General features: G+C 40.3%; 1 protein-coding gene across 4 annotated transcripts; it reads right to left on the reverse strand.

The window, feature by feature from the left end:
- Positions 1-3,042: 3,042 nt before the first annotated feature.
- On the reverse strand, positions 3,043-16,267 carry LOC135473158 (uncharacterized). 4 transcript variants are annotated; one of them, XM_064752994.1, is made up of 10 exons: positions 16,165-16,267; positions 13,900-14,081; positions 12,134-12,274; positions 11,068-11,163; positions 10,419-10,594; positions 9,747-9,804; positions 9,351-9,454; positions 7,467-7,619; positions 5,224-5,429; positions 3,043-3,819 (listed from the first exon to the last, which is right to left on the reverse strand). In XM_064752994.1, exons 2-9 carry the CDS (start codon positions 14,032-14,034, stop codon positions 5,237-5,239), a joined length of 1,056 nt encoding a protein of 351 aa, XP_064609064.1. In that variant the 5' UTR covers positions 14,035-14,081; positions 16,165-16,267; the 3' UTR covers positions 3,043-3,819; positions 5,224-5,236. The 4 variants fall into 4 exon arrangements, with proteins under 4 accessions (XP_064609064.1, XP_064609066.1, XP_064609065.1 ...); XM_064752996.1 differs by having other exon boundaries at positions 16,125-16,230; XM_064752995.1 differs by having other exon boundaries at positions 16,061-16,188.
- Between the last annotated feature and the right edge of the window lie 97 nt (positions 16,268-16,364).

A 16,364-nucleotide genomic window follows, 5' to 3' on the forward strand; every position in this document is an offset into this window, starting at 1 on the left:
GTCGGACGATAGACTCATGACTTCACAACGCAGCCGTAATACCCCGGCCAAGATTGTGAAATCATATTTTGACCATCTGCACCAACGCCATTAATCTTAATAAATAGCATAAGGCGAAATCTCCATGATTTGGAAAGTGGTAATTAGGAATAGAGCATCCATTTACGCATTTGTCGCATAAATCGATTGGGATTTTAGCCCACAATTGTCTGAGAGAAATTAAAGACGAGAAAAATACTTTTTGTGGGAGGACATTTTAACACTAATGCATGTAGGGTAACATTTTATTTGGACGGTTAAATCAGGGCCTACTTATCTTAAAACAATATTTGCCAATTTTCAACAAGATCATTATAAACTCAATTTAAAATTACACCAACGAGTCAGACCTGTTCGGGTTTGGGAAAGATAATATTTTGCTCTTTTAAATAGCTGAATATCCAATCATAGCAATAAAAAACCACGCGGAAAGTGAATCTCCCTGTCGTACTGATACAACATATCAACAGCTCCGGATTAATAACCGCAAGACCAATTTAAAAAACAACGTTCAACAAAAACCAACAAAACAAAGCCCTGGAACGTATTGATGTTGGTAACCTATATTGTCTAAAATTTTTGAACGTCATGTTCATAACTATTTGATAGATCATCTACAAACCCACGATGTCTTATATGGCAAACAGTCAGGTTTCAGGTCATTCCAATCATGTCAAACGTCTCTAATAGACTAATAATAGAGTCTCTCTAATAGAGTGTACAGATCGAAAAGAAAGACATTATACGTGTAGTTTTTCTTGACCTGAAAAAAAGCCTTTGATTTGGTGAACAATGAACTGCTTCTAAAGGAAGTTATACTGTATGGTATAACAGATAATGCTCTGTGTATATTTAAATCCTTTCACGGTGAAAGACGGCAGACTGTATATTTTAATGGCTGTGTGTCAGAGAGTACGCAAGTGTCCGTTGGGGTTCCGCAAGGCTCCATTCTTGGTCTCCTCTTATTTCTACTGTATGTAAATGACATGTCTGTGAGTACAATTCACTGTGACACAGGAATTTGCAGACGACACTACGCTTTTCTCATCAGGAAAATCTGTAACTGAGCTAGAACAGACGCTAAATCGCGATATGGACAATGTAAATAACTGGTGTACTATGGGCAGGATGTGTCCCAACGCAGAAAAGCCAAAACGTATGTTAATAACAAACCGTCAGAAAAAGGGCATATCCTGAACAACCTTACTTGAATATTTCCCTTGGTGAACACCTACTTCAAAATGTTAGTGATGAAAAGCTACTTTATACGCCACCTTTGTACTAGCCCAAGTAAGATGTACAACCTGGACGGTCTGCAGTTTGTTATAAATGCAGTGAATGCAAATAAATTTGTTTCCCGTCCCTTTCTGATTAAAGTAGCTGATTATCAATATATGCATCCTCCAGTAAAAGAGAGTGTTAAAAAGTCTCCCTTTAATAATTTCTACATATACTCGTATTTACACGAAAACAGGCACACAGGTCTGCCATGAGACCGGCACATTTTGTACCCATCGGGATACATAGATAGGCTATACACTGCTGATGAATGGATTCCCCCGTATTTCATATACAGCTGTTACTGTTTGAGAAATTCAAATAACTCTGTTAATGCACAGGACATCCAATGAATAGTAACCCCTTTACGTAGCGGAACTGAATAAAGCTTGATAAAAGGTTGACTGGGGTAAAGCCGTCAGGCGACAGTTCTGGCTTGATTTCTCAGCCATGAAAGCCGCTGGATACACCATATTTCTACCATCGACCAAGTGAAATGTTATTTTAATAAAACACTTTGAAATTGGCTACGATCTACGGAAGTTATGCGGCATTCTCTGCTTTTTACTCCATACATGCACTGTTGTTTGTTCAACATGCCCTCATCACTTCTAATCCGTCAGCTTCGCTCTGATTGGTTCCTGATTTGCTTACTACCAATCAGAGCTAAGCTTTTATCGCCCTGACGGATTACAGTGGTGGAGGCAAGATGAACTGACAGATTTGCAGTTATGTTGTAAAAAACAGAGAATGCGGCATAACTCCCGTAAACTATAACCGATCAAGGTATTTCAAAATGTTTTATTAAAAGAACATTTCACTTGGTTGATGGCAGAAACATGATGGTTCCAGCGGCTTTCATCGCTGAGACGGTCTTCTCCCTGTTACCGGATTTGTACGACCAAGCAAAAAACCGACGAACTTACCGGTTTCTGGCTTCGTGTAGCCAAGTGAAAGCATATTTGTTTGCTGATTCACACGCCAATGTAAACCATAATGTGTCGGCTTTCGAACGTTGTTTGGTTGATATTGGACGATTTTTCCGTGTTTCATGTCCAGCTATTTAAAACCGAGTCTTGTCTCAGGCATTGGAGTTATGTACCGCGTTATATATTTTAGGTATAAATACCGTTTGGACGATTCTGCCACCTATGATACATGCACTGTGATGCATTTTGGAGATAGCATTTGTATTTGCTATAAACTATACCCTAATGCCATTTGACGTAATATTGCTTTAACTTTTATTGGATGCTGACACTCTTTACTGACGAACTCCAACTGTGTACACGAGTTAAGCATGAAAGGTATAACGTACGGTAATGCCACGTGAATCCTAGCAATAATATCCAATCAGTGTTGAATACAACATTCTTCAATTTCCATAGCAATTGTCGGTACAGTTCCTCGGAATGGCGCATGGGATTCTAACCTGAATCCGACTGTGGAGATAGGTTTGGCCTCTATATGTGGGTTTTGGTGTTCTGCGACCAACCCAAAGTCCCCTCATTTTTGCCACAGGACTGAAATTCAAGGAAAACAACTGTATCTCTCTAATTAACAAGTCTAGTTTCGATTCAAGCCAACATACAAAGGAGAAAAACAACACACTGTTTCAATGTTAACACCACGTTTTAAATGGAGTACCTTGTATATTCCCAGGAATCTGGGATGAATTCAACCGAATTCAAGTTCCAGATGATAAAGCCTCGGAGAAAAGATCGATCAAGATGACTTGATTGTTTGGCTTATACATTTTGATGCACACTTCTCATGTTTGGCGCACAGAACATAATGTTTTGTTTTAGTTAAACTTCATCAAACTTATAATTCTAAGATTTATTTATTTGTTTGGTGTTTTACGCCATACTCAACAATATTTCACTAATACAATGGCGGCCACCATTATTGATGGGTTACCGGGTACAGACAAGGGGAAACCCACGGCCATCCAGCAAACCCATCTGCCCGTACAGTCGTAAAAGTCAAAATGGATAAATTAAGCAGCTCAATAAATTACACTTGAATGGTTTTACTTCTTGTAAGAAACATGTACAAAAATTCGTTGGCACGAATTTCAGGATCATACGCAGCAAACTCTTTTGACACTAAATTCATTTTAATGGTAGTGGAACACTTCTGGCAGAATCGCGCGGATAACACCTTAATTATACTGTGGAGTCGCTGACCACCATGCATCAAACAGAAATAACAGCAACAAAGATTTATCTGTTTGCTTGGAGTACTCAAGAATATTGTGCTGGGATGTCCATCCATACCATTAGAGGTCAATCATGACTGGACTGTTGACAAAACGTCTAAAGGTTGTATATGAACCCTGGCATTACCAATGAGGTCTGTGATCCAGAATTACCCACGGCAGATTCACACTTGTGCTGTGACAAGTGGGACTACGGATATGCAGGTTAGGAACCATTGCAAGGCTTGCTGCCTTCTTTCTTCCAAAACCAAAGATATGATTTTTAGCACTCCTGTTTAACTCTGTAAAAATAAGCAGAAGAGAACTGCTAACATCTAGACATTGTCACATTTCACGGAAGAAATCTGGCAGCCGTACAAAAGACACAACTAATCAAACATAAATCCAGGTACAACCTAACAAATTAAGTGAAGATAAACAGTGTGACAAATCAGTCCAAGCACTGGGAAAACCTATCCCCAAAACTATTCTCACTTACTGTTTCCTTAATGAGGCTCCCCAGGGCTCTGCCCGGTTTCCTCCCAACATAATGCTGGCCACCGTCGTATAAGTGAAATATTCTTGAGTACGGCGTAAAACACCAATCAAATAAATAAATAAATAAATATTGTTGTAGAATTTTGTTCATTAAAAGCATTTAAAAGGATAAAATATTACGGCCTTTATGAATCATGTCTACTGCAGACCACTTTCTCCATAAGATTTAGAATTTCCCCCATCTCTCTATGTAACATTTTGCTATTTTCCGTAAAATCATCTCTTATAAAATACTTTAGGATCATTTTAGTTAGTTTTAATGGATTTTAGGTACCAAAACAATATGAGAAACGTACAGATAATATAATCTCAAAATGTAAACAAGAGTGTTTGTGGCCACAGTTCCCAACTACAATTAACTTAGGGTGTACATTTTTTTGACGTCAGGTACACTATAAAGCACACAAAGCCGATGGGATATTTTATCAATGAAGAATACAAACAAGTCAGTCTGCACCTTACAGGGTATCTTCAAAGCTAACACTTGCATTTGTACACCATTACGTGCAAAATGACTATTTTCTCTCTGAACGGTCGGTAAGATATTGCAATTTGAAAAGTAACATTTTTTATTCTGGTTTATCGGGTGTAAAGTCACAGGTGGAAGGCACTGGCTGTGACCATGTATGTGACAATTATTCACTCACCCTCATTCTTCCTATTTTTGGGACAGATATTAGTAGTGTTCAAAGTAGAATATGACACTTCTTTACCAGCCTTTTGGAAAAGTAAATATATGAGTATGTTGTTCATTAGATGGTGTAACCATGTGAGAAAAAAGAAACTCAACATTCCTGCTACAATTACATATATTGGCTAAAATGAGCAGGTCAGGTGTCTCAAAACTTAGAAGAATCAGGCAAATACGGAGTCATTAGGTATGTGCGTACATATAGAGTGTCTTCTTGTGGCAGGGTGAGTCCATGCCACCAAAGTGCTTCTGTGAACATGTAGCCACTAATTTAATAATTTGAGTGAGTGATTATGGCTTATTGCAACACTGGCAATGTATTTCATGGGGATTGAATAGTTAAAGTATACATGTACATACTTTCTAGGTTGAAAGATGAGAAAAATGCTAAAAAACAGCTTAAGTTTGCATAAAACACCAGCATTTGTGTAGACAACAGAAACTATAAATATCTAACCCTGTTAAAGTGCTCAAGTCTCATTCTTCTTGTTCAGATGAACTTTCTTGTGGACATCTCTCCATATGTTGGGATCATCTTGGCAGGCAAGCTCCCCCAGCTTCTCTCTGGCTGATTTCCCGAGGGTGGGGCTGGACAGTAGCTGGCTCCAGTGAGACGTCAAGCACACAAAACTCTGGGTACTGGCCGCTTTGTTGGGGTGCGGCCTGAAAGGTGAATGAAAAATATGCGAGACAAAAATATATATTTGAGTAAAATTTGACACTTTCTCGCCATAAAAAAAAACAAACATTCAGTTGAAGTATCAAGGTGATAATTTAGTTATGAATCTGGTGATGTCTTTGTAAATCCATACATTAAAGGAAAAGTCTAAATACTTAACACTTATCGTGCTGTGTGAGTGAGTGAGTGAGTGAGTGCTTGGGGTTTAACTGTGATGTGTGTAATACGTCCATCATCTTGTTATTACACAACATGGACAATGATGTAATACGTCCATCTTGTTGTTATTACACAACATGGACAATGATGTAATACGTCCATCATCTTGCCCAGGTAATGTTTGACTTTTTTAGTTATGTCATTGGTGGTTTACACTGTACTCTGAGAGTATTTCACTTATGTGATGGTGGCCAGCATTATGGTGGGAGAAAACTGGGCACACCCCGAGGGAAACCCACGACCATCCACAAGTTGCTGGCAGGATTATTCAAGGAATTAATCAAAACTGTTTTGATAATATATATATGTTTTAATTTATACAAACATGTACTATGAGAATAAATTACACAGTAATATTTGAGAACAAGAAAAGCAGTTGTCTTGAAAAGTGAATAGTATTATCAACTGTTCACTCTGAGTTGTAATTTATCCTTCGTCTTTCCCTCTACCAATACATGTACGTACTGTACATGAACCCATAAACTGTGTGAGGCCTTTCTCAGGGCCTGGCATAAAGGCAGGCTCAGAATGAATGAATGAATGAATGAATGAGTATACAATGGCAATGCTTCATCCATGTCATCCGAGAAGCAATGCACCAACGCAAGGGAGATAACCACTGATGGTAAGTCCTGAAGAAGACAGGCTAGGCAATTTGTTTGTTAAACTGTATTATTATACCTAATGTAAATTTATCGTTTCCCCATTGGATAATATCACGTCACGTGGGGTTCAGCATTTCGTAATGTTGCACACTGTGACGTCATTAAGGAAACAAATGCAATGTAGCACGCTAAACGGTCTTCATCACATTTATTTTTGGTTGCGCTTAGGTAGTCTCCCCTTTGAGTCACATCTGCCGTCTGTTTTAAGAGTTGCTCTTTGACAGTCATTGTTTTTGACAGGTCATCAAGTCACGAAAGGCAACAGAAATAAAGTTTTGAGTGATGGGTTATCAGGTATTATCAAATTATTGCATGTTTCAGAGTGGAACATCGTAATTTGTCAGCTCTCGACAGCTAATATACAAGCACTCAGCTATATTATCTGTGTGTACAGTGTGTGTACTCCACACTGATCATAATTCAGTCTCATCTACCCACCCAGGTAACCAGTTATTCCAGGTAATGCTGGTCTTACCTCCAGGTGTACAGTGGGTGTACTCCAGACTGATCATACTCCAGTCTCATCTACCCACCCAGGTAACCAGTTATTCCAGGTAATGCTGGTCTTACCTCCAGGTGTACAGTGGGTGTACTCCAGACTGATCATACTCCAGTCTCATCTACCCACCCAGATAACCAGTAACTCCAGGTAATGCTGGTCTTACCTCCAGGTGTACAGTGTGTGTACTCCAGACTGATCATACTCTAGTCTCACTCCCCTCCCAGGTAACCAGTTATTCCAGGTAATGCTGGTCTTACCTCCAGGTGTACAGTGTGTGTACTCCAGACTGATCATAATCTAGTCTCACTCCCCTCCCAGGTAACCAGTTATTCCAGGTAATGCTGGTCTTACCTCCAGGTGTACTGTGGGTGTACTCCAGACTGATCATACTCCAGTCTCATCTACCCACCCAGATAACCAGTAACTCAAGGTAATGCTGGTCTTACCTCCAGGTGTACAGTGTGTGTACTCCAGACTGATCATACTCTAGTCTCACTCCCCTCCCAGGTAACCAGTTATTCCAGGTAATGCTGGTCTTACCTCCAGGTGTACAGTGTGTGTACTCCAGACTAATCATACTCCAGTCTCATCTACCCACCCAGGTAACCAGTAACTCCAGGTAATGCTAGTCTTACCTCCAGGTGTACAGTGGGTGTACTCCAGGCTGACCATATTCTAGCCTCATTTCCCCACCCCAGGTAACCAGTAACTCCAGGTAATGCTGGAAAAAGGTGTCTGACATGCCCGACACCTGAGAAAGTAAGCTGGTATTAGCGTTTAAAAGAGCTCTGAAAATAAAAGAAATCAACATTTACCTCTGTGATGGATGATTGTGAACAATTACAGCTAAATTGCAGAAAGGCAATGAAACATAACACAGGATAATAATTGGTCTCCGAAATACATCTCACCTGAGAAACTCAAATTTCCACAGCACTGGACAAATGGAATTCTTCTTTCACCAGAAAATAACAATCATCATGTATGAATGAATGAAAAAGTATGTTTTAATACACTGTGGCAATACTGTAGCTGTGTCATGGTCAGAAAATGTTTGTACCAGGAGACATTCTGTCATGGAAATAAGTACTGAGAAATATACTGAGATGCAATCTAATTCCAATCTAATTTGATGGAAGCAGCCATTGTGAGAGATAAGAGATCATTTTGGCACTGCGGTGTACTTATAGGGCTCTCCATTTTTCTTGGTGTGGTTATTTTAAAGCATGATTCTGAATTGTGTTACTAGCTTTATAAAGAAACTATTTCCTACAAGAACATTTTCCCCCAAGAAATTAGAAATGTTGCTTTGCCTTGTTTTAGTCTTCCCAAGATCTGACTGAAATATATTTAACCTCAATTATTCATTCCTTTGTGTGATTCTATATCATGCATGTTGTCATTCAATTACCCTAGATGAGCTAAAATTTCAACCAACAAAATGCATATCTTGAGGCAATTAAATGACATAAAAACTCACTTTTAAAGCTGGAATTTGCTTTTTTCATCCTATTCATCATCCTATTTCCAAACATCACTTTTCTAAAATCAATAAAACTCTCAGAATCTGGAAACATGAGCACCTTTCCATGGACAAAATTATAGCTCATTTCTGGTAAATTTACATACTGATAGTTGAACCCAGAGTGGGAAGACTGATACATTAATTAAACAGAGCGTCTATTTATTTTTTTAGTTTTATTCCAGAAAATATCACTTATATAACAGCGACCAGCATTATGATGGGAGGAAACTGGACAGAGCCCAGAGAGACGCACGACCACTTACAGGTTGCTGGCAGAAATCCCAACGTACGACCACAGAGGAAGCCAGGATGAGCTGGACGTGAACTCACAGGGACTGCATTGGTGAGAGGCTTGTGGATGATCTTTGTTCAATGCTGTACTCAACAATACTAGACATGCCTGTTCAATTTATCTCAATTTCTCCTTAATTCACAGTTGAAATGTCATACATTTGCCTGAGTAGGGAGATTGCCACAACCTGAATGTGAGCAATGTCAAGAATTTTAATGATTTGCAGTCTTTGGCTATTATTTCACTATCTCTATAACTTACTTTTCCTGTCAACCACCTTGGAATAATTAAATTTCATTATAACATTATAATTTAATTAAATTTGTATGATTTAATTCCGTATCTGGAGAATAAAGTGAAATAAAACTGGCTCTCTTTCATTGTTTCCAGGACGTTTCTGCCCCGAACAATTACACTGCTTGAGAGACTGTGAAGATGTTCAGCCCAGTCAATGTAGTATTATGTACAAGCAGCGTTACAGAAGATTCAGTGTAATTAACTATTTAATGGATACTTTACGTCATAATGGAGAATTTATTATCCATACGATATCAGTGACATCTGTCCACAGCAAACCGTTGCACCTCACCAAGCACCTGACTGTTCTCCGTACCAAAAACCCCGGGAAAATCACCAGAGCTTCAATTCCAACCCACAACAAATTCTCAGCCTTACCATTTTTAACACACTTCATGACCATACCTTGAATTGGAGCTGATAATCCATGAGGTCACTTGTTGTTTCACACGATCTGATTCACCAACGCTGTCCCATTGGTCAGACAAGACCATGCTGAGGATCACATCCTGTCAACAGCATTCGGAGAGAAAACACAATTTATTTTACAAGCTGTAAAAACATAATCAGGCATAAGTTACACCTGCAAAGCTGACAGCTAAACCAGAGAACACAGCAACATACCTATATTTCATTTCTATTGCTGTAAACAATCCTAACTGATGGAATGATAGACTGATGAACTGATGGATTCTGTTACTGGTCTTTAACATTGTACTCACGAGTATTTCTTTGTACAGAAATGTACAGTCCAGTTCAAAGAAAGATACCAGATGTCCAACACAAGTGAATAAAGCTTACCCATCCATTAGCCAAGGATGCCAGCTGCTTACATAATCCTGAGACATATTCAACAAACCTGCATGAGAACACACAAAAAATAATAATGATTAAGTTTTCAATGAACTGGATTTAATTCATTTATTTGAAACAGAAATTGAACATGTCTTTCAAATAACATCATGACAACATGACTGAATAAGAATAGGAGAAGTACTTGATAATGATAAATTATCAATTCATGAAAAAGAACATAAATTTATCATTAATAATTGATGAAGTCACTAAAATACACAGTTCAGAAGATAATTTCTGACATGATGAGATAAAAACTACTCACTGCCTAATTCCACCATCTTTTCGCGTCGTGAAATGCAACTTTCCATGTAATTTATGCACATTTTTAATTTGAGTTTGAAGACTACATTGGTTGGATAGCCCAATTTCAGGGCTTCACAACAAGTAACATTTTATCAGTCTACACAGAATAATGCTCTCAGAATGTGCTTGAATAAACACCTAGTAAAGAATCAAAAAGGTTAAAGAATTACAGTACAGTGTTGCAAGTTTCTGTCTGTATATGCTCCACAGATATGCAATTTAACTTGAGTGTCATTGAAAACAGGATATCTGTTGATGTGAAGTTTTAAATAAGGAATTGTTTATTTACCAAAAGCTAAGTTTGGCCATTACCTGTTGCCATGATCTGAATGAATTTTAAGCTGTTGGACGAGGTGTTGAAGGAGTTGTTCCCCCTGACATACAGCCAGTGATCTCCCCTGATGTGTCTCAGGTGTATGCTGTATTATGGTACTGATGAGATCAGCTGTCCGAGCCATTGCTTTACAACAGGCTATCCCTGAACATTCCTGAATAAAAGCAGGAAAACACACCATTGCTAAGCATCACATATCTGTTTCGCCTATAACTTTTCAAAAAAGATTTTATAAATCAATCTATATAGACTTCATCGGAAGAATTCTGATGTAAAAATTCCAGTCCATCACATTCAAGTATAACAGTTTCTAAGAAAAACATTTAAAGAAAAACTTAATGATAATTTTATTCTGGATGGAAATGTCACCTTAAAACAATCAGAAAAAGACAAAAAATTGTTTTCATCTTGCTGGTTACACCACGGTGTATGAGGCATCTGACTAAATAGGGGACCTCTGGCTGAGTTCCCAGTCATGTCATGTCTCAGGCTTTTGGGGTCAGCACATGTACGTTTGCTTGGTGCATAGGACAAATTTCATGGTGGCGTGCCGAAAGAATCTTCGAAAATGGCATGACCAAGACCTAGGTGAACAAAGCAAACAAACAAAGAAATAAATCCTCTCACTGTTATCAGGGAAGACAGGGATGTGTCTTCTAAGCTGTACAGCTCCATCACTTCTTCAAACAGCTGATCTGTGATGTAAGGATTCTGTAGAAGGTTCTGAATAACAAGAAAAATCTCTGCTGTGACTTCATACCACATCGCGGGACACGACAATCTTTATATCCACTTACTAAGTGAACATCCTTCACTACACCTTTGATATCACTCAGAGATCACCATAAATTCTAAGATTATTATTCTATTTGATTACTGTTGGATGCCACCTCCTTGGGAACCTTTCACTTTATCCAACGGCGGTCAGTATTATGACTGGAGAAAACCACAGTGCTTTGGTGTTCAGACAGTTACTTTCCCACAGGTAACGTACACATCTGCATGTTATACTAGTGCACAAAAGTTGTCTTCAATGAACCATACACATACAAGTATTGTCAGCAGCAGGGAATTGCATTTAAACAGCATGGGAGGTTCTTGGGAAGATATTTAATGGACTTCTGATTAAATAATGTGACTCAATATCATTACCACATTCCTAACAAGTTTTGGCATGGAACAAAAGAGCAGATCCCTGGCTACAGTACTGTATGGTTCCCATCCTCACAGCTTTAGCGGTTTACTCATAAAAATGATAAGATAAAAATGTGACCTGGACGAAATGTTTAAATATGTTATCATTCACACTGATTTTAAGCCTCAATTGAAGCATTAGGTGTTTCATTTATTTATTTGATTGGTGTTTTATGCCGCACTCATAAGAATATTTCACTTATACGACGGCGGCCAGCATTATGGTAGGAGGAAACCTGCCCAAGCCCGGGGGAAACCCACGACGGTCCGCAGGTTGCTGCCTGACCTTCTTAGGTGTTTTAACACTGCTGACAAGAACTAAATAAATAACACCTTCTCTGCAGTTATGAAAAGACCTGTTGGAGCAAATTGGTCTGGGCAGACACTGGTTATAAAGGTCTACACAAACACTAGTTGCAAAGTTCTGCAAATAGTGCATATAAAGGTCTGTAAACAGCCCTAGAACTGTGTCAAAGTTTTCTTGACAAAGCCCCCTTACCCTTCTCAGTATCTGTGTGGCTACCTTGAGCACCTCCCCACTCAGTTCCATACATGTGGCAGGCTTCAGGTAAATCCCTAACAAGCGCACCTGTTTGTCCAGAGCCAGGTAACAGCCCTTCTCCTCTGCTTGTTTGCAGACCTGTGGAAACAATGGTGGCAAGGTCAGAAACATGCTGCAATGGTTTTCTTTCCACAACAGACTCACACATGAACATGTTTACAATGTATCATTTCCTTACAGTGAATGACCCACATTATCTTTCTCGCAGTAAGCAGCAAACAATAAGCCACTTACTTTACCCATTAACCCTCCACAATACCTGGCTGGAGTAAGCCACCCACATTACCACCTGTACTACCTGTTCACAGTCAGCAGCCTACAATAAGCCACTTAAATTACCAGTTAACCATCCATAGTACCTGTTCACCTCCCCCACCTCCCCCCCTCCACAACACCAACCACCATCCCAACTTTCATTTAGCCTCCCACATTACCTGTTCACCTCCACCTCACCAACACCAACCCCCGCCCCACCTTTCACTTAGCCACCCACATTACCTGTTCACCTCCCCCCCCACCCAAAACACCAACCACCACCCCAACTTTCATTTAGCCTCCCACATTACCTGTTCACCTCCACCTCACCAACACCCGCCCCACCTTTCACTTAGCCACCCACATTACCTGTTCACCTCCCCCCACCAACACCAACCCCGCCTTTCATTTAGCCACCCACATTACCTGTTCACCTCCCCCCCACCACCAACACCAACCCCTGCCCCACCTTTTATTTAGCCTCCCACATGACCTGTTCACCTCCCCCTCACCAACACCAACCCCCGCCCCACCTTTCACTTAGCCACCCACATTACCTGTTCACCTCCCCCCACCAACACCAACCCCGCCTTTCATTTGGCCTCCCACATTACCTGTTCACATTTCCCCACCAACACCAACCCCCTCCCCACCTTTCATTTAGCCACTGACATTACCTGTTCACCCCCTACACCAATACCAACCCCCACCCCACCTTTCATTTAGCCACCAATATTACCTGTTCACCCCCCCACCCCCCAACCAACACCGACCCCACCCCACCTTTCATTTAGTCTCCCACACTACCTGTTCACCTCCCCCTCACCAACACCAACCCCCGCCCCATGTTTCATTTAGCCACCCACATTACCTGTTCACCTCCCCCCCAACCAACACCGACCCCCACCCCACCTTTCATTTAGCCACTGACATTACCTGTTCACCCCCCTACACCGATACCAACCCCCACCCCACCTTTCATTTAGCCACCCACGTTACCTGTTCACCTCCCCCTAACCAACACCTCCCCCCATCCCACCTTTCATTTAGCCTCATACATTACCTGTTCACCTCCCCCTCATCAACACCAACCCCTGCCCCACGTTTCATTTAGCCACCCACATTACCTGTTCACCTCCCCCCCAACCAACACTGACCCCCACCCCACCTTCCATTTAGCCACCAAGATTACCTGTTCCCCACCTACACCAATACCAACCCAAGCCCCACCTTTCACATTTAGCCTCCCACACTACCTGTTCACCTTCCCCGCCGCCCAACCAACACCAACCTCCGCCCCACCTTTAGCCACCCACATTACCTGTTCCCCCCCCTACACCAATACCAACCCAAGCCTCACCTTCCATTTAGCCTCCCACATTACCTGTTCACCTTTTCCCCAACCAACACCAACCCCACCCCACCTTTCATTTAGCCTCCTACATTACCTGTTCACAGTAGGCTGCCCACTTGACTGCATTCTGGAGTGCCTGACTCCCCCAGTTTTCAGCTTCTTTTCCACAAGACTGAGAGAGAATCTCACCAAATGATAGGACATTCTTCATAATAGCAGAAATTGACATCTTATTAGCCTCATGACAGCCCACTTTGAAAGACGAAATTATAGCTCCTGAAATGGGATAAGTGAACTAAAAAAGCGTTTGACAATGACCTTTTCATCGTTACTATCAGTCACATTGTAAGCTTCTGAATGGCATGGCTCATATGTGTGCTGTATCAAGACTTTACAGTTACAATCATCATCATGACATGAGCAGCCTATCAAAACCAATACCTGAACATTAGTAAACAGTTAACATATTACATGTATACTCAAACCCTGCCATAATGCCCCCTCTTCTAACACCACCCTCACTTAATGCCATGCTCTTTATAGGACAAAACGTATTAAAACCATTAGTTCTGCTCTTGCTGAACTGCCACTGATGGCTACCAATGATCTCCTGATAAATGCCACCTAGTGCAAACTATGACTCAGCTCATTGTACTTGATTACTAAAATTGATTAAAGTGAATATGAAGTCAGCCACTAAAGCTGAATTAATTAATGAAGTAATATTTCAGAAATGTTCCAAAAATGTTTTAAAACTTCTACACTGCTTATCAACAAAATAAATAACAAACAATCATCAGCACCTAGGCACTCATTTGGTGACGCCATTTTGCCATGTTATAGCTATCTAGACATCACAAAACGTAGGAGCTCTGCCGTACCATCGGTATGAAACAGTATGAAAATGAGAAAATATAAACAATATTATCCAACTAAAGGGTATCAGCTCCTTTCCATGTTCAAAGGACCGACATTTCTTTCAGTTTGGCCCTTGTTGAGGGCGATGCTTGTGGACATGAGCGTCGTGTTTTAATGGTCCTACTTGTCCTTGTCCTACATGGATGTAAGCATTAGGCCTAGCTGGTTATACCGACTTTAGGGAATTTTACCGTACACAGCAGGATCTTCAGACTGATAACGGACTCTTTCATTCAGATTTTGGGAAGATATTTTCATAATAAAAATGACTGTGCTAAGGAAAAATAATGCAAAGTCACAATATTATTCTTCAAGCAATGACTCTTCCGAGGCAGTCTTCCTGCCAGATCAACCGTGCTCAGAAATGTTTGGTTCAAAACTCATCAGTTTAACACTTAAACTAACAGCAAACTCCCATTTATTGCATCGATATCTGTCTATCCACTATCCCAAAGCTAATAGGTTTCTTCACATGACAGCCAATTATCACATGACGCTTACAGTACTAGTGACTGGCCAAGCTCACAGAGCCTCTTCAACATGGCTACTCTGAGTTAACTGTCCGTCAGTAACTGTGTCCTATATCATTTTTTCCATGTGTGTATATATAGCGGCAGACTTTATGTCCACCTTAATTCAGCCATCATTCTGTTTTTTTTCTTCAATAATATTGTTGTCGCTCTATTTAAGAATTTATTTTACATCAATAAAGAGAGACCTAAGCAGTCACAGACAACATTTTCTGATGTGCTGAGTAAATCTATAAATCAACCTGCAGTAAGGAATTCTGGCGAGGCTGCAGGATCATGGGATGCGCCATGTTAACGCAACCAGACACACGATGTTAAATCACTTATACCCATGCACATACGGCTTAAAGACAAAACAATCTCTGAGTGAGTGAGTGCTTGGGGTTTAACGTCGTACTCAACAATTTTTCAGTCATATGACGACGACTAAGTGATGCAAGCAAAAATGAGTGTGTCACATTTTACCACTGTTAAAATGTGACGCATTATATTTAATGTATATAATACGCGTGTTCTAATGTGTTTGCTGGGGACTGGTACTATTTCACTCAAATCTTAAAATAATGATATCAACGGTGACGATGTTGAGGATTAGGTTTTGATTATGGTTATGTATAGCACATGTTAAGTTATATTTGCTCTTCCCATGTTGTACCTATTGCTAACAAAAATACATTTCTATCAATGTTTATTCCATTCTGTTTATTTCTGTATAGGGCAGTATCCGTGCCGAACCTTTACGAGTTCTCTGACCGCTGTACTACGACTATTTCAATGAGACAGTTCCTGTTGTTGTTGTTGTTGTACCTTTTGGGAACTCCCAAACCGAACTGTCGTATATTCCGATGATCCAAATCAGTTAGCCCCTCACCTATTAAACGCGTAGTACTCCACGCTGAAAAATTACTCACAATCGTGTCTTTGCCAACGTTTTCAACCTTGAACGTTCACACGATGAATACCAGGTTTCATTTTCGATTTGCCGCCGTCATCACGATGCCTACAGTTCGCATCATCGCATGTCACGTGATGGCGTGTGCCGGCTGTAAACATGAACACGTGATAAACCAACGGCAGCTCAGTGCAACGGTACCGTGCTTTGGCAGATCAT

The sequence above is a fragment of the Liolophura sinensis genome, chromosome 8 (genome assembly GCF_032854445.1).
Source record: "Liolophura sinensis isolate JHLJ2023 chromosome 8, CUHK_Ljap_v2, whole genome shotgun sequence".
Lineage (NCBI taxonomy): Eukaryota > Metazoa > Mollusca > Polyplacophora > Chitonida > Chitonidae > Liolophura > Liolophura sinensis.